We start from the raw sequence: 20,001 nt of genomic DNA on the forward strand, positions 1-20,001 counted from the left end.
TGATACATTCCCTCAGAGGAAATGGATGGATACTGTGCAGAGCGGGCCCTACACAGTCAGCCGTCCCGCTCAGCCCCCGCCTGGCACCCTACTCTAGTTTATACCATCAGAGGGCTGAGAAACAAGGGAAAAACTGAGACCCAGAAACAGAGCAGGCATTGGGATCTTTGCCTTTGGGGAGAGCAGAGTTCCTACTGAAAGGCTGATCTCTCCTGGCCCTCGTAGAGGACTCTCCCCTTCCAACAGCTAAGTGAAGGGGAGACCAGCATTCTCTGTACTGGTTGGAAATTTACTTGGGCCAGAGACAGAGCCAGTGTCTCCGTTTGGGCTCTGCCTGAAGCGGAACTGAGATGAGGATTCGAGTGCAAGTAGCTTGTTTGGGAGGTAAACAAACCTAGTAAACATTGCTAGGAGAGTCAGGATGTGAGACAGGAAGGGAACCAACAATTACAGGAAAGGTAATTTGTGCTTAATCCCACTAGGAGCCGGGGGTGGAATTCAAGACTTTGAATGAGCACAGCAGAGAGGGATCTGGGGGCATTTATAGACCTACTCTCATCAGTCACTGTTGGGGGCCGCTCTCTGGAGAGCATTAATTCTCTGCCACTCTCACCTCCCCTGCAAGTGAATAGAGTGGTCTCCAAAGGAAGCCCTCAGACAAAGAGATACAGATGCTGGGATATGGGACGGGGCGTTATTGACAGGGTCGAGTGTTGCAGGCAGAAAGGGGCCTCAGAGGAACAGCCTGCCCTGCCAACATTTGGCAAAGCAAGGGTGCGTGACTTTTCCATAGGGGAAAGAGAACAAGGAAACGAACTGGGCTTGCGTCACTTTATTGCCTGCTAAACAGACAACTGGCATAGGGAGAAGTTACTGGGTGTACTACCAGAAGTGGGATCTGAACATGGGCCAGAGATTGTCAGTCCACAAACACAGGAAGCACCAATGACTTTTCCTCTATCACCTTTCACTTTTTCCTCTTTTGAAATTTCCTGTTTCTCCTGTGGTTTCAAGGTATGAGGCCCAATATCAGAATCTAGGAGGCAGAGGTAGCTGAAGTCCCAGCAGTACAGTTCTTTTCGGAAATTTTGCAGTGTAATCTGTATTCACCTATTTGATATTTTCCCAAATGTGGGGAAATACTGGCGGGAGTTACCTAATTATGTTGGGAAATTACAGGGAAACATGGTACATACTCTTTTGTAGCACTTGTTGTCTGGGTGATGTCTGTCTACCCTCTGCTTGTTGAGGACAGAGATCACATCTTATTTGACTTTATATCTCCTGTAGGACCTAGGAAATGATATTTATTATAACCTTAGTGTTCAGTATTTTTAACTTTAGTATATCAAAGATAGTATTGTGCTTCTATGATTTCTAACTAAAACAGGGATGGCTATGACATCTTCTTAAAGGAATATCCAGTGGATGCTTGGCTTCTTAAATGATAGGTTATAATAATTTTAGCAAATTCACCCTTTAGACCGCTTTTCCCAGGGGAGAAATATAAAGTGCTGAGTAGAATCTTAGGCGTGAATTCTTACCTTTTTCCCCTAAATCTGGTCCAGGAGGCAAACCCCACAGCACCTCTAGAGAGAACATCCAATGAGTTCAAAAGAGAACGTGCAGGCATCTGAGGTTTTAAATTCATGTCTTCTCTCCATATCACTGTCAGCACCGCCCTTTAACCACTTCTGTAATGGCATCCTCACAACAGGACAGGTTCGAGTGGTTCTTTTTCTGTTCCTCTACCTGGGGCATCATCACCCCCTTCTCGGCTCAGGTGGAGTTGTATGGGTTTTGGTTATAGAGTCATAATTTTCCCTAATCCCCTGACGTATCTTGTCAGCCTTCACAAATATGATGACTTATTTTCATTCACCGCTTCAAATGAAATATTGGTTTCATTGTCATTGGTTTACCTACTTGATGGATATAGTCTAGCAACACGTTAAAAGTTTCTTTTACGAATAATGGTAGTGAGTAATCGCTACTTGTCAGGTCCCACGCTAAGCACTCCCCCTATATGAATTCATTAAACTCTTACAACAGAAAAGTGTCCTCAGTTAGGTTGTTTATTATTATTTCCCAAGTACGGATGAGGAAACTGAGACACAGAGAACGTAAGTAACTTGACCAAAGTGACACTGCTGATAAGTCAAGGTGTACTGGATTTCAAATCCAGGCAGTCTGGGCCAAAGTCTAAACTTTTAACCCCCATGTAATACTGCCTCTGTGCTCTATTAGAGGATCCAGTAAGTGCAAGACCCACTGATACATACTCAGCAATGAAGTTCATTGCAAAGACGAGGCAGAGAGGGCAGCCGTGAGGGGGACTTGAGTATGTGGGTGCCCACACAGAAGACCAAGTAGAACAGACACAGGACTAAGAGGAGGGAACATTTGGGGAATGTCATTTGAGTGGACACTCTGTAAAGCATCTGATAATCCCAAGTGATGATCTTTAGCCCCCATCCCCTTCACCCCCACTCAGTACAGGGAATTGCCTCTCAGATGCCATTTTTTAAAAATTTATTTTATTGAAGTGTAGTTGATTTACAATGTTGTATTAATTTCTGCTGTACAGCGAAGTGATTCAGTTATGCATATATATATACCTTCTTTTCATATTCTTTTCCATTATGGCTTTTTACAGGACATGGAATACAGTTCCCTGTGCTATACAGTAGGACCTTGTTGTTTATGCCATTTTTATACAGTATAATTACACTGGCCAGCGTCTCCCACCTCGGGTATCTTAACAGATGTCTCCACCAATCCTTGCAGAGACCAAGCCACTGAAGCAGTGGGAGATTGTATCTCCTGTTTGCAACACATCTGCCTCTGTCCTCTTTATTTATCTACTTTTCTGAGTTTTTCAGTTCCTCTAATCCAAGGTCAACACTCAGCCTCACATCTTTTGTTGAAATGAAAATGTGACTCAAGCAAAATTACTATTTTTTAGTCCTAGGTACTTCTCGTCCATGTCTCAAAATGTCATACAGTGTAAACTTAAGTTTATAAATTTACATGCCAAACCTCGGTATAAAACTTGGTCTTCCAACTAAATTCAGTTTATCCTGATCTGGGATACTCAGTGTTCCCCTGCATCATAACATTCCTGTTTTTTTATATGCCATTCCATTTCACAAAAGAAAAATATCTCCATTATGGCTATTTTAGTATTTTCTTCAGATAAGAAAATCTCACTTTAGCAATCGGCTCCATGATCCTCAATGCTTAGAAAAATCTTTCTTCAAGTACCTTAGGTAATGAACTAGATTCATTTATATATCCAGTGCATATTTAAGGAACACTGTCACTGTTCTAGGTGTAAGCATGTATTTAAATGATAAGAATTGTTTAATTCACTAGAGACTGTATTATAGTAATTTTAAAAGTCAGCATGTTTGAATGATGATGGATGTAAAGATTACTACAGTCATTGATTGATAATTTAAGTATATACATATAATAAGTCTTCTAATCTGTGCAAACTCAACCCTAAATTGTTTGGGGTCTAATTTCAGTTTTTTTAAAAAACATGATACACAGAATCTTTTGCCCTATAATGGCAATTAATATAGTCATTCATAGAAACTAAAATACAAAACAAAACAAAGGAAACAAAAGGAAAACAAAATAAACTTCCAAGTGTCGTTTATTTGGAATGCTAATAAATGTCACAATTAAATGTGGTTTTTGATAAATTTAGGATAATTATAACAACGTACACAATAAGTTCATGAACTGAGAACCTCCACTCAACCTCCACCCTCTTTGAATCTCCCCTGTGTCAGTACACTTGATTTGAAATACATCCGGCTTTTTGAAAAGTTGTGTTGTTCCTGAATCCCAAATATTTACAATATGATGGTTAGATTCTCTGTGTCTTGTATATTCTAAACTCCTGCTAAACTTTTCCTTCAGAGTTACTATTGAAATACCTGGTAAGAAGACATAGTTTCTTTCCTGACAGCTTTGAATCATCAATAATGTGTTTCTCTACCAAACATAAAACAGATAGCTAGTGGGAAGCAGCCGCATAGCACAGGGAGATCAGCTCGGTGCTTTGTGACCACCTAGACGGGTGGGATAGGGAGGGTGGGAGGGAGAAGCAAGAGGGAGGAGATATGGGGATATATGTATATGTATAACTGATTCACTTTGTTATAAAGCAGAAACTAACACACCATTGTAAAGCAATTATACTCCAATAAAGATGTTAAAAAATAATAATATAAATAAATAAATACAAAGAAAAAAAAATAATGTGTTTCTACTTTCTCAGTTATATTTTTACACTTGAATTCTTCCAGTCTATACACCATGTTTCCTAACATTTGGTGCTTTTTTGGAAGGACAGTTTGACCTGATAAGTTTCCAAAGCAGTTTTTCTGCTGGATAAGTCTAGGCATAGCATTAAATTCTTCCTTTCCGTTGTAGCTCATTTCTTCTGTGGTCCATGTCAATCAACAACCATTTTCCCCAAGAGCCACACCCATCCTCCTCCTCAATCCTTTGCCCACCTGTAGAGGTTGTCCCATTCTGGATGGACGGAGGGTGGTGATCCAGTAGTTGAGATGGATCATTTATATTCTGTCTCCTGGAAATTTGGACTCAGGCGCAGAGAGCTCTGAGAGAGTAGAATTTTTTTCCCAGTGGGTAGGGAATAGAGGTAGGACTATACACAGGGAACCAGAGGAATCCCATCAGTGTGAGGAGGAGTTTGCATGTGTTTCTTTAAAAATAACTTTTGCTTCTTTTCCTTATTATGTAAATAATAGACCAATTAATAGTTTTAGGTGAAACAAAAATATAACTATTCTAGTTTTTGTTTTTTACTCTTTTTTTCTATGTGTGAGTACATATATAATTATGTATAAATATGTAGTAGAAGTATGTTTTTTAAGTTTTATTTTTAAAGCTTCATATTGAAAATTTCCCCATACAATAAAATTCTCCTGAAATTACCCTTCAAGTTTATCACAATTGAATTTTTAAATATTACCAGTCAGTTGTCGCTACAGAACTTTGCAATTAAAACATTAACCCTTGTGCGTACCTCTTTCTCAACATCTCTCAGTATTTCCTTTTTATTTAATTCTGTTTCATCGGAAATTTTTGGTTTATTCATTTCCATTCCTTGCCTCATCATATTAGCTAGACTTTCCACATAGAAGTGATGGGACAGTCTAGCTTTGTTATTAAATTTAATGAGACTGTTTCAAGCATGTTTTTGCCCATTGGTTTACAATAGCTCTTTCTGTCATATTAAGGAAGTGCCCCTGTATTCTTTGCCTAAGTCATTTGTAAAACCATAAACTGATACCCAAGTATCATTTGAGGTTACTTTCTCCTTTGACCACTTGATGTGAAGCACCTGAGCAGACTCCCTAATACCTTTGACTTTATGGGCTGCTACTCGGTCATACTGTATAGACATTTAACATGTTAGCTGAAATCATTTTATAAATTGATTGACAACAATATTAATCATAAATTTGAATTTTATTTTATTATTTTGTTGTAAATTAGCAGTTTGAGTGACATGTCATTTAGCCCTCTTTCATTGTCATTTGGATTCCGATGACTTCATTTTTTGCTCTCCAGATTTTCTTTATTCCTGGCATGTTTCTAGAACGGATGGTGGAACTTGGCATTATTGGAAGACTGTTTGGTCTTTTGCATGTTTATTCTGTTGTTTTTTTACAGTCTGGATTAAGTCTGCTACTCATCAACTCCCGTGCACATCATTTCCCAATTTGATGTACTGTTCCAGTGGGTCCACTTCAGAATGTTTTGTGTCTGTGTTTAATAACTAAAGCATGTACGTGGGTGGAGAAACTCTGTGACCATAAATCTGAGATTAAGTTCTTTTTCGACCCTCTGGTTCTTTTCTGATTTGGCTAGACTGTAAAAAATAGCCCAAATGTTACTCAAGCCAACATTCTTTTTTCATTCTAGAATTTCAGTCTAGAAAGCCTGAGTAAATGCTTAAAATAAATAAGACATACTAAATATAATTGATTTGATATTACAATATAAATAGGAAAGCTGAGTTACTGCAGAATACTCTTTCCAGTTGTACTTTTGTCATTGTTTTACTTCTTGCTTGTTTGTTTTTAGTGAATGTTTCTGTTGTATCATCAAGTAGTACGATTAAAAATCCTTAGCACAATGCTTGGTATATAATAGAAGCTCAATATAGGTTTGGTGAAATAAGTTTAAATGTAACATTTGTAAGATTTTTTCATTTCACAATTGCATGACGAGATTACTGCAACAGAAGTTTTGGCCTAGAATTTATTAGTTTATTCTGCATGTTGGACACATATCTAATGAAAATTAAGGCATTTACTTGTTTATTCTTTCATCCACTTATTTCATAGTTATTTTTTGATCTTCACTAGAATAAAAATATGAGTCAACCTTGCCATTGAGTATCTTGCTAGCTTGGGATATGGCCAGATATATAAGTGTCAACTATAAGTATGATGGGGTTGGTGTGTAGTGGGGGGCATTGAGGTGGATTTAATACTTGGGAAAGTTTCAATGAGGAGATGAACTTTGATCTGGATTTTGAAGAACTGGTAAAAGTGGAGGTAGACATAGTGGGAGATAAGAAAGAGTTGTTAATTTCCAGGTAGAGCAAACAGAAGGAAAGCATGGTGTGTTTCAAAACCTCTGAATAGAATGGTGTAGGGAGCATATGGTGTAAGAAGTAGGTTGGGGAAGTAGGAGATAGGGATGGGATAAGGGATGTGACTGGAAGTGTTATTTAGGACGAGGTGATAAAAGGGTTTGTAAAGAAATTTAGGCTTTATTTTGTAGATGGAGGGGAAATCTTGGAAATTTTAAACATGATTAGATCAGTATTTCAGAAAGATAAGTTGGATGGCAGGTCAGACAGTGGATTTGAAAGAAGAGCAGCTTCAGCTAGAGATGCTGAAAACAACTGGTGTTTTTCAATAATCCAGACAGAACCAATATCCTGTACCTAAACCAAGGCTGGGGCAATTCAATCGTGAGACTCGTAGATAGTTCAGAGGTGAAATGTATAGGTCTGGATCGGTTACTGAAGGTGATAGATTAGAAAGAAGGCATCATAGATTACTACGAGATTGCAGATTTATAAGGTGGGATAGATTATGGTACCATAGTTGACCTGTTTTAAAAACAGAAGGAAGGAAACCTTACTTGTGCATGGTGAGGATAAATTGAGTTTGAGGGACATATGGCACATTTAGGCAGAGGTGTCCACTGGGCTGCTGGAACTTCACATTGGGAGTTTGAGTTTATTTGGCATAGATTTAGGAGTCATTAGTTTATAGGTGAGACTCAAAGTTCTGAGTTCACGTGACGTTTCGTAGAGGAAGAATAGATGAAGGAGAAAGAGAAAATTTGGAAATGATATAAAAGGACAAAATAGAGGTAAATAAAACCCTGTAAATATACTACCAAGAGATAGTCAACATTTTGAGGTACATGCTGTTAGTCATACTCATACACACGTGCGCATACATGTAGTATTGAATACATTTACACACACATGCACACTAATGTAAAAAAATCATTGTTTTTGGTTACCTACTTTTTACATTTAATATTATTCAGTATTATTATTATAAGGATATTTCATGATTGCCCTGTAATTTATTTAACCAGTAACCTATTGTTGCAATTTTATATTGTTTCCATTTTCTATTTTGCAAATTATTCTAGGATATTCATCCTTTTGATCACTTTTTATGTGTATCCATGGTTATTTCCTTAAGATATTCTTAGATGTAGAATTGTAGTTCAAATCACATGAAATTTTTGAGGCTATGGTCACTTTGTCACACTGTACTCCCAAATATTAACAGTCCAGGTGGCATTTCCAGTAGAGGTAACTGTTTCCCCACGTATTTTACAACTTTTACCTTAAAAAAAAACTTTGACCATTTGAGAAGTGAAAAAATAGTATTTCTATTATTGAACTTACATTATTTTGGTTGTTAGTGAAGTTAAATGTTTTTCATATTTTCTGACAAATAGAATTCCTTTTTTTTTGTCTTTGTTTTGTTCAAACATCTATGTTTCTGTTGTTTTTCTCATTCTTTTCCTTTAGAGATATGTAAAAGTTCTTTATATTTTAAGGACCTTAATACTCTATTTGACAAGCACGATGAATATATTTTCCAGTTTGTCCCTTGCTTTCTAATTTTGATTTTTTGAGACAGAGCAGAAACTCTAAGGAATGCAGTACTAATTATGGTTTTGTCTTATTGCCTTAGCTAGAAATTGCAAAAGGATTTTAAGTAAGAGTGAAAATACTTAGAATTGCTGATTTGCTCCTTATCTAATTGGGAATTATGCTGAGTCTTCACAGTTGAGCATGATTTTGCAGTGTTGCTTTGAGATAGATACTCTATCATATTACTGAGTATCTTTTTATTTCTAATTTTCATTCATAAAAAAGCAAAACTTAATTTTATTGAATGCCTTTTTAGTACTTGGATTATTATTTTCTTTTAATTGGCACAACGATTGTGTTGTGTTATAGCAAAAGACAATTTTAATCTACTTTTGCATATGAGGAATGAACCTTATTGAATAAAGGAGAAAGATCTTTTGGATCTTATTTTTTTATTTAGATTCACATTATTTTTATTTTTTATTGAAATATGGTTGATTTACAGTGTTTCAGGTGTACAGCAAAGTGATTCAGTTTTATATATATATATATATATATATATATATATATATATATATATATATATATATATTTATTTATTTATTTATTCTTTTTCAGATTCTTTTCCATTATAGGTTATTACACGATATTGAATATAGTTCCCTGTGCTATACAGTAGGACCTTGTTGTTCACCGATTTTGTATATAGTCGTTTGTATCTGCTAGTCCCAAACTCGTAATTTATTCTTCCCCCCTTTCCACTTTGGTAACCATAAGTTTGTTTTCTATGTCTGTGAGTCTATTTCTGTTTTGTAAATAAGTTCATTTGTATCATTTTTTTAGATTTCACATGTAAGTGATATCATATGATATTTGTCTTTCTCTGTTTTGAATATCATTTGAATTCAGTTTGGGAGTATTTATTTGGAATTGTGCATTTATGTTTATAAATGAAGTTAGTCAGCAGCTTTTTACTATAAATTTGTACTAATAAACTTTTTTAGTTTGGATTTCTGACATTTTATCTCACTACCACCAAGGTGTATTTCTGTCTTTCATTGCCTTTTTGGTTTCCTGGCATTTTTTCTTCTTACCCAGTCCCTCTCCTCCTGCACATCTCTGTTTTCTTCTTAGCCTGCTCTCTTTCTGTGGCTTTCAGTTCCTGTTTTCATAGACGCTATGGCTTTCTAAATCCTAGTGATGCAAGTACCATTCTATTGCATTACTTTCTTCTTATTTCAGTATTAAATTCTGTATTCTTCCAAATCTTCAAGTTGATTTTGCAGTTCTTGAGTTGACAGAATATTTTTATGGGCCTGCTTAGACTTTTTGTGTTTTTCCCTCCAGGGACAAGGCTATATCTAGTTTGACCTGCATGGTCCAGTATGGTAGACACTAGCTAGATGTGGCTATTTAAATTTAAATTAATTAAAATTACACAAAGTTATGAATTCACTTCCTTAGTTGCAATAGCTTCCTTTCATGTGTTCAGTAGCCACATGTGCCTAGAGGCTACTCTATTGAACAGAGCAGATAACATGTCACTTATCACAGAAAGTTCTATTGGACAATGCTTACTTAGACTCTCTGTTTCCAGACACAGTGTGTGGTTTATTTTTAACCCTCTTCACTGATCACTTGGGTAGGTTTTCGATTTGTTTTATCAATAATAATAATAGCAAATGTTATAGCCATGTATTCCAACACTAATTTTACCCACTTGTTGATTGTTCGCTGCAAACACTTTCACTGGATATACCATTTCATTCATGGGTGAGGAAAAAGGAAGACACAAAACTCCTATCTGGCTTCTTTGAAATTTTTTTGCTAAATAAAGTAAAGATAGAATGTAAGGTACAGATAAAGTTTAGGAATTCACTGTGAAAAACAGAACTAAATCCTAGAAAGCATTTATTATGTGCACTTACCATAGGTAAATAAAACACTGAAATGGTGATGAGAAATGAAATAAACAAAGGACTGAAAGGAAAACAAAACTGGCTGAGAAGCTAAAGGGAATAAAGAGAAAACTGTGTGAAACAAAGAAGTATTGTAAAAAGAAAAATAAATGCAATGCCAGGATTAATTCTCTTTTTTTTAAGGTGACAATTTTTAGGCGATTTTTAAGGTGCTTTTTTATTTTTTAATTAATTAATTTATTTATTTATTATTTTTGGCTGTGTTGGGTCTTCGTTTCTGTGCGAGGGCTTTCTCTAGTTGTGGCAAGCGGGGGCCACTCTTCATCGCGGTGCGCGGGCCTCTCACTATCGCGGCCTCTCTTGTTGCGGAGCACAGGCTCCAGACGCGCAGGCTCAGTAGTTGTGGCTCACGGGCCTAGTTGCTCCGCGGCATGTGGGATCTTCCCAGACCAGGGCTCGAACCCGTGTCCCCTGCATTGGCAGGCAGACTCTCAACCACTGTGCCACCAGGGAAACCCTAAGGTGCTTTTTTTAAATAGGAAGTATAGTCGATTTACAATGTTGTGTTAGTTTCTGGTATACAACAAAGTGATTCTGTTATATATCTATTCTTTTTCAGATTCTCTTCCATTATAGGTTATTACAAGTTGTTGAATATAGTTCCCTGTGCTATACAGTAGGTCCTTGTTGTTTATCTGTTTTATATATAGTAGTGTGTATATTTTAATCCCAAACTCCTAATTTATCCCTTCCCCCCCTCCCCTTTGGTAACCATAAGTTTGTTTTCTATGTGTGTGAGTCTGTTTCTGTTTTGTAAATAAATACATTTGTATCATGTTTTTAGATTCCACATATAAGTGATATCATATGGTATTTGTCTTTCTCTGTCTCCTTACTTCACTTAGTATCATAATCTCTAGGTCCAGGATTAATTCTTAATTGGAAGTAGAAGGGAAGAGAAACACTGTGTAAAACCAGTGATATGGAAGAAAAGCTTGAGACATTTCCACCCAATTTGGAAGGAAGTAGAATGAGGTAAAAATGAAAAAAGAATAGAATATGTCCAGAAAATGATGAACCAACAGATGAATATATATATATATATTCATCTGAATATATAAGAATATGAATATATTCTTTTCCCAGATATACTAGTCACAAATGTAAAGCAATAAACATTCCTTGAACTGAAGAATATTTGAGTATTCAAATTAAAAACATTAACTAAATAGCAGATGAAGCTTGGTGAAATTTTGGAATTTGAAGAATGAGGAAAGTATTACAAGTAGCTTATGGTGTCTCTTTTTAAATTGAAGTATAGTTGATTTACAATGTTGTATTAATTTCTGCTGTGCAGCAAAGTTATTCAGTTATACATATATATATACATATTCTTTTAAAAATTCTTTTCCATTATGGTTTATCACAGGATATTGAATATACTTCCCTGTGCTATTCAGTAGGACCTTGTTGTTTATCCATTCTATATATAATGGTTTGCATCTGCTAACCCCAAACTTCCAATCCATCCCTCCCCCACCCCTCCTCCCCCTTGGCAACCACAAGTCTGTTCTCTGTGTCTGTGAGTCTGTTTCTGTTTCATAGATAGGTTCACTTGTGTTGTATTTTAGATTCCACATATAAGTGATATCCTGTGGTATTTGTCTTTCTCTTTCTGACTTACTTTGCTTAGTATGATAATCTCTAGGTCCATCCATGTTGCTACAAATGGCATTATTCCATTCTTTTTTATGGCTGAGTAGTATTCCATTGTATGTGATATATACACACCACATCTTCTTTGTCCATTCATCTATCGATGGACATTTAGATTGTTTCCATGTCTTGGCTATTGTAGATAGTGCTGCTATGAAGATACGGATGCATGTATCTTTTTGAATTATAGTTTTGTCTGGAAATATGCCCAGGAGTGGGATTGCTTGATCATATGGCAACTCTATTTTTAGTTTTTTGAGGAATATCCATACTGTTTTCCATAGTGGCTGTACCAACTTACATTCCCTATGGTGAATTGTTTGTACTTAATGTTCCCTAACATGAAAAAAAACATTTGTGGGAAACAAGTTGAAACACTGGCATAATTCACTAGTTTTCTGCCTCCTGGAGGAAAGTGGCTCTGATAGAGTCACAATAGGTATCAGTTCACAAAATCAAAAATGTTAAAAGATGACTTATGAGTTTCTGTAGTTACTATCCTCATTCGAAGTTGTCCACAGTGGGTAATTGCAGCTAAGGTTGTGCTGAGGTTGGTATTATATCTACATGTAGTTTAATTAATGGAGCCCAAGGGCAAATATTGTCCCTATGTCAGCTTTCTTGTAACCTCTGTTTTTCTTTCAAGATCATTTTTCAAAACAGTTCCCTTGTGGCCTGACTTGGAGGGTGTGGGGAGGGGGACTGCAGTCTTGTGTAATGGTGATGGATCTCGGGTGTTAGAACAATGTTACACAACCCTGCATTTTTATCATTCTAATGACTCTTACTGGACAAGGGGAGCTTACTCCTCTGCCAGATATTTATACAAGCTAATCAGAGGCTTGATGCAATACAGATGGTGATAACCTTTTGCTATACAAAGTTCATGTCAAGTTTTTTGTTGGCCACAAAGGGTTTGCCTCATTCAGTATTCTGGACCAAAAAATTCTATTTCTTAAATGCCTTTCAAAGGATTGCAGATGATGTAAACTATTTCAGGAACAGTAAGAGGAGAATCAAGAGTTGGTCCTCTACCACATTCCACCAACATTACCACAGCTCTATTTACTTCTTAGATCTGTGGGATGAAAAAAATGTTTTTATTGAATTATGTTCTTATTCAAGTATGATGAAGCACAGAGATTGGGGGAGGGGGGTAGATTATTTTCAGTAAATCATCCATTCCCTGCTCTATCCTTAAAGTGCATTCCAAACCCAGATCTTGTGTAATTCTTTGCTTGGACTACTAGTCCTGCTATTCTTCTTACTATTTTAAGCTTAATATATTGTCTTGCCAACAGATATAATGGTTCCTGTAAATACTCAGTAGTTCTCTGCAAGAAGAGAAGAAAAATAGAATCACAGCTTAAAGTGTTTTGTACATAATGAGTAGTACAACCAGAAATCTCTGCAAATCCTAACCTGGATGTTAAGGAATGTTATTGACAGGAGTGAAGATTAATATTCCAAAATGGTATTTGTTTGTGTCTGAAGGACAATAAAGGCACAAAAAGAAAACTTAATCTTTTTTTGTGCAAAACTATACAACATACAGCACACACACACATTCTGTTTATTCCCACTGCTCACTTAAGACCAACGTACTCAAGCAACTCTCCAGTGTATCCTAGAGTTTATCTGCTCTAGATTTCTAGATGTGGAATTGCTGGATCAAATGGTTAGATAGAAAAAAAAAATTAATGAAGAATTTGATAAGCTGACTCTCAAGCTCAATTGGAAAGGAGAATGTTCAAGGTTAACTACAAACATTTTAAAAGAGAAAATAAAAGGATGTTAGAGTTTCCCTACCAGATATGAAAAAAAATACTATGACGGTATGGTAACCAAACTATGTGGCGTTGGCCATGAATCAGCAAGTAAGTCAATAAAACAGAATGAAGAGACTTTAACCAGGGAAGAAAATTGCTTATGAAGTTGGATAAAAGTAAAGGGAGTATCTATTTCACATCAAAGAAAAATGTATGGATTTAATAATTTTTACAAAACAGAAGTATTAGAGAAAAGAATATTTTAATGGACTTGGGGAGGGGAAGCTTTCTAAAGCAGTATACAAGAAGAGAGAGAGATAAGGGTGACTCCAAGGTTTTTGGCCTGAGCACTGGCTGCATTATGGGCTGCTATTTATTGGCTAATATTTATTGAGTGTGTACTGTTTCCCAAGTGCTGTGCTAAACTTTGAGAATTAAGAATTGAAGAACTAGACAAAAATATCTGCCTTCAAGCAAGTTACATGTGGGGAGAAGACTAGGTTTCTGTCTGAAGTCCTTGCCTTTGTCACCTCGGAATATCTTTGAGCTGTGTTGCAAAGAGGTTGAATCAAGTGACCGCCTTCTCTCTCCCCCTGCCCTTCATCTCTAGCCTTTGCCTCTCCCTCTAAATAAGGTGGGGTTGTCGGAGTTCCAAAAGACTTTTTTCTACCTGTTTTCCAAGATATCACAAGGTTCCATCAGTAAGAGAAGCTGTGTTTGTAAAAAAAGAACATATTTCACTATCTGCCAATTAAGATTTTTTAAAAATTCTTTATTTTTCTAATACTAACTGTCATTTCTATTTTGAGGCTCCAATCCACCCGATGAGAGAAAACTCCATCCAGGTACTTCCAAGCAAATTCAAAATCAGAAATTTCTCAAGTGCTTCAATTTTGAAAACTGAGCCACCTTCAGGAATGTTTCCCTCTTCCGTTTCTCCCTCTAGTTGAGTCTAAACTTTGGAGCTTCTGCAAAGCTGCAGCAAGGGAGTGGATGTCCACCTCTCAGCTCTGACATTCCCTGCATGTCCATCATCTGGAATTGTCTCAGTTCTCTCATCAGTGGTCATGATGATCATCCTTGGTCATCTGCATATGGTTTTGTCAGCTTTGCCACCCTTGGTGCAGCAATCTCCTGGGGCTTCCAGGATTTCTTCATGTTGATATTGCCTGAGAGAGACATAGCTCTCATGGTCAATGCTGTCAGCCACTCCCACATCCTTAATATTGCAAAACTCCCTAGGAGTCTTCATATTGCACCAACTCTCTCTCCTAAGCCTCTCCAGGAATACACAAGACTCATCAGGTCTTGTACTTCCCACTCCCCTTGAACATCCCACATAGTTATATTCTATTGCCCCATGTCACTGTGACCAGCAGCACTTCTGTGGGACTTAACCATTATCCCAAGTATCCACATGGAAAGAGGACTCATGGATCCCTATACCCATCCCTATAAAGGAATGTCAGTCATCGCTCCTACGGTGACCGAGTTGGGGGGTGTGGAGGGATTGGTGTAGAGCACAGCGCCTCACAGCAACATCTAAAATCTCTCCTTCTCCCCTAACTCCTCTTTCTCTCCCTCTCCTCAGAGGTTCTTTTTTTAATTATTTTTTTAGTTTTTAAACAATTTTTAAAGGTTACACTCCATTTACAGTTATTACAAAATATTGGCTATATTCCGCATGTTGTACAATACATCCTTGTAGCCTATCTTGTACCCAATAGTTTGTACTTCCCACTCCCTCACCCGTATATTGTCCCTCCCCTCTCTCTCCCCACTGGTAACCACTGGTTTGTTCTCTATATTTATGAGTCTGCTTCTTTTTTGTTATATTCACTAGTTTGTTGTACATTTTAGATTCCACATAATAAGTGATACCGTGCAGTATTTGTCTTTCTCTGTCTGACTTCTTTCACTTAGCATAATGCCCTCCAAATCCATCCATGTTACTGCAAATGGCAAAATTTCGTTCTTTTTTATGGACGAGTAGTATTCCATTGTGTATATATACTACATCCTCTTTATCCATTCATCTTTTTTTTTTTTTTTTTTTTTCCAACCCAGTGCCTGGGCCTCATGCCTAGAAATTCTGTTTTTAATTGGTGTGAAGTGGGGTTGGGATCAGCAGTTTTTTTGTTTTTTGTTTTTTTTTTTCACTGCACATTTTTTATTATTTTTTTAAAATTAATTAGTTAATTTTTTTTGGCTGTGTTGGGTCTTCGTTTCTGTGCGAGGGCTTTCTCTAGTTGTGGCAAGCGGGGGCCACTCTTCATTGCAGTGCGTGGACCTCTCACTATCGCGGCCTCTCTTGTTGTGGAGCACAGGCTCCAGATGCGCAGGCTCAGTAGTTGTGGCTCACGGGCCTAGTTGCTCCGCGGCATGTGGGATCCTCCCAGACCAGGGCTCGAACCCGTGTCCCCTGCATTAGCAGGCAGACTCTCAACCACTGCGCCACCAGGGAAGCCCCTATCCATTCATCTTTTGATGGACACTTAGGCTGCTTCCATATCTTGGCATTTGTAAATAATGCTGCTGTGAACATTGGGGTTCAGGTATCTTTTCAAATTAGTGTTCTTGTTTTCTTCAGATATATACCCAGGAGTGGGACTGCTGGATCATATGGTAATTCTATTTTTAGATTTTTGAACAACCTCCATAATGTTCTCCACAGTGGCTGCACCAATTTATATTCCCACCAGCAATGTACAAGGGTTCCCTTTTCTCCACATCATCACCAGCATTAGTTACTTCTGTTCTTTTTGATGATAGCCATTCAGAGGTTCTTTTCTTGTCTGGAGTGAGGAAATATCTCACACATACCAAGTATTCATCCCAGATCTTCTTGTCATTCATCAAGAGGGCAGCTTTTTAAGCTTTAAGAGCCATTAATATCTCATGTTATTCTGCCACATACACCTGCCCTCCGTTCCTGTCTTCAGTACGGTCCTTCCGCACTGTTTGTTTTCCTTTATTTCACTTGGTTTTCGAGAAGAAGTGGAATGAAGTGTTTGAATACCTTTTCTCAAATTGCTGGCTTTCCAGATGTTTTCCAGAGTAACTTTTAGTTTAATTTAATTGTCTTTAAATTCGGATTTAACAGCTTTATCTTTAGCTCACAAACTCTGAAACTAATTAGCAGGAATTATTGAATTAGAATAAATACCTATTAATTATATACTAATGAAATATGCTTTCTACAGGCATGAATCTTATGAGAGAACTAGGTCTTATAGCTGAGCCTGTCCTCTAAAATGAATTGAGGCAAAGTTATTTTTAAAATCATAATATCTCCTTTTAACTTTAACAGAATGTAGGTTACAATGTTGCTCTTCTTCTGAATGTAGTATTTCTTGAATCATTGCTTAAGAAACATTGGATTCCTTCTAAGAACTTGCCAGAAAATATACCCTGGTGCTTCTTTACCTTTCCTACCCATTTCTAATGAAAAGCAACAACAGCAAATTTAATTATAAGCCAGACTCATCATTGGATCTCTTGTGCCTTTACAGTATGACATTACAAAGCATAGTGGCAATGAATATACACTTTTTTAAAAAAAAAGGATTCATCTTTTTCCTTTTATCTATAGAGAAGGAACAGCATATAACATTATAAACGATAACTCACTTGTCCTAAAACAGTAAAGCCCAATTGTCAAATTGAGTGAATCAGTATTTTCTCATGAAAATAGGACACCACCAAAAATACAGCTGATTTTGTGCTAATACTGGGTGGTCCAAAAAAGATGAAGTATTAAATCAATTCTCCAATTTTGGAGGAGCAGTGGAAAAACAAATAGAGGAGGCAAGTGAGTCATTATTAACTCTGGAAAAGACATGTTCTGTTAAATTTTCTTCTCGTCCAGCTTTTAGTGTATGATCATGAGGTGGTTCAGCTAGGTAGGTAAATGGGTAGCTAGCTAAATATGATAGGAAGTAGATACATAAGACTCAGATTTGGTCCATATTTTGAGCCTGAAAATCAATACAAATAGTTTAACAATAATTGATAATATTAATACAAATTCATTCCATAAACTTTTTTTTTTTGGCTGTGCTGGGTCTTCGTTGCGGTGCGTGGGCTCTTCATTGTGGTGCACAGGCTTCTCTAGTTGTGGTGTGCGGGCTTAGTTGCCTCACAGCATGTGGGATCTTCGTTCCCTGACCAGGGATTGAACCTGCATCCCCTGCATTGGAAGGTGGATTCTTTACACTGGACCGCCAGGGAAGTCCCCATAAACATTTGTTGCTCTCAATTAGCAAGCTCTATGGTGATGATGATGATGACGGTGGTGATGATGATGATTGTGGTTCTTTGAGAAGACCATTGTAGGCTCTCATCTGTGCCTGTTTGTGTTTTACCCTCACTGATCAGTGTTCCATTCCTCACTCTTGTGAAATGTTAATGATCTTCACAAGCACTCCCTTACCTAATAAGGGAGGCACAGAGTAGGCCAACACGATACATACTCATTCTAACTTGCCCTATTTCATTACAGCAAATTCTTCGTCATTCTAGAGAAAACTCAACAAAAGTTATATTTCTCATTACGGATGGATATTCCAACGGGGGAGATCCAAGACCCATTGCAGCATCACTGCGAGATTTTGGAGTGGAAATCTTCACTTTTGGCATATGGCAAGGAAACATTCGAGAACTGAATGACATGGCTTCCACCCCAAAGGAGGAGCACTGCTACCTGCTCCACAGTTTTGAAGAATTTGAGGCTTTAGCCCGCCGAGCGTTGCATGAAGGTAATGGAAGCCTACTGGCATAACGCAGTGCCTTTAAACAGGGTTTCCTTCTTGCTGATTTCTTGAAACCCACTGTGGGGATAGTACCAAGCCCTATGAGGTCTTCGCTGAGCGTGATGCCATGTGTTCTTTGTGTATTATGAGCTGCGTTGAACTTCATAAGTACAGATGACATTCTGGCCTTGCAACAGGAGTATTTGTTTTGTTTTGATTTTTAATAACTGTGATATATTTTCACTAAAATATCCATATGCTCCCACCTGGAGCCATTAGAATCAGTGGAATGAACTGAGGTGTGTTTTGAGGCCACACACGGAGTCGGAAGCCTTGACTTACATCTCATCTTCAGTTATCTGGAAGGATGAAGTAAACATTCAGAGACATGCTTAGTGAATCTCACCAGAATGTTTCCAGAAATATACATGAAGATTATAGGGACAATAAATACTTAACACATACTTCATGACCTGACAGTTTGAATATCGATATGCTTATGGATAAACTGAAGAGCAGTGACAGCGACAGGGAATAGCATCAGTAAATCCATTCATTAGAGTTCTTTGTGCACCATTTATAAGGATGTTTAGTTGGGTGACTTAAGTCAGATGAACTTCCAGGTGTAGTATTGGCATGTATCTTGCAGTGATCCAGGAGAGAAAGTGCAGATTGGGAGGAGGAGATGGGGATCTAGCCTCAGACCAAAGCCGTGGAGCAAATTAGGCTTGATCTTTGCAGGTATCCACATGAAAGATTCAGTTTGATGGGCAAATCATGGCAACATGAGGTTTCCTCACAATTAGTGATGTTCAAAATAAGTGGGTCAGCCTTACTGTAGTTCCAACAGAAGAGTTTAGAGCAGCATCTCAGGCTACCTATGGATAGAGCAAAAATTCCCAATTAGTCAACCTACTAACTGGGTAGCTTTGGGCAAATTATTTAACTTTTGCACTCCCTAGATTTCTTGTTAATAGAATAGGGTACAAGAATAGTACCTACTTCATAGGCTTATTCCAAGGATTAAATGGATTAATACATATAAAGTGATTAGAAAAGTCACTGAGAGCTTATTATACTAAGCTCTCAATAACTGTCCATCGGCTATTACCTTAGCCAATTTATCTAACATCTATGAGCTTCAGTTTCCTCTACTTTTAAAATAGAGATATGATAACATGTACCGAATAGCTTTGTCAGGAGGATTAAATAAAATATTTAAATTTCACCAGCACAGTGTTTGGCATATGACGGAAGTTCAGTAACTGGGGCTTTTTTTGTTTCTCCTTTTCTCTGGGAAAATGATATGCTGAGTAGGAAGACAGAGGGGCTGTTGCACTAGATGGGATTATGAAATTGTGGGTGTTATTAGCTGTGTTGTAGAGGACTCATTTCCAGTCCTACCAACTTTCTGTCTTGTAGGATGGGGGCCTTCTGCCTTGTAGGATGGGGGCCTTCTGCCCAATGCAAGTTGAGTCAAACTGGATGGGACAGAGTCTTCAAGGAAAGGATTTTGGTTACCCTATCACAACAGAGTTTTGGAAGGCATCACTTTTATTACAAAATACTAAAATCTAAAATGTGTAATACTCTAATCAAGTTTCCAGGTTCCATAAGAAAAAATCCTGTTTTTACTGAAGAGAAATGATGGGGGCAAAGGAAGTGAA

General features: G+C 37.4%; 1 protein-coding gene and 1 long non-coding RNA gene across 2 annotated transcripts in view; both read left to right on the forward strand.

Moving 5' to 3' along the window:
* Nucleotides 1-20,001, forward strand: part of SVEP1 (sushi, von Willebrand factor type A, EGF and pentraxin domain containing 1) — a 196,701-nt gene that overhangs the window by 13,586 nt on the left and 163,114 nt on the right. The window contains exon 2 of the mRNA XM_082469099.1: nucleotides 18,085-18,340. Coding sequence (XP_082325225.1) covers nucleotides 18,085-18,340 — 256 coding nt within the window. The remainder of the gene's footprint in view (nucleotides 1-18,084; nucleotides 18,341-20,001) is intronic.
* On the forward strand, nucleotides 304-11,140 carry LOC309664200. The gene is made up of 2 exons (XR_014265673.1): nucleotides 304-10,307; nucleotides 10,621-11,140. It is a non-coding gene; the product is annotated as an uncharacterized lncRNA (long non-coding RNA).

Source organism: Balaenoptera physalus (genome assembly GCF_965194825.1).
Source record: "Balaenoptera physalus genome assembly, chromosome: 7".
Lineage (NCBI taxonomy): Eukaryota > Metazoa > Chordata > Mammalia > Artiodactyla > Balaenopteridae > Balaenoptera > Balaenoptera physalus.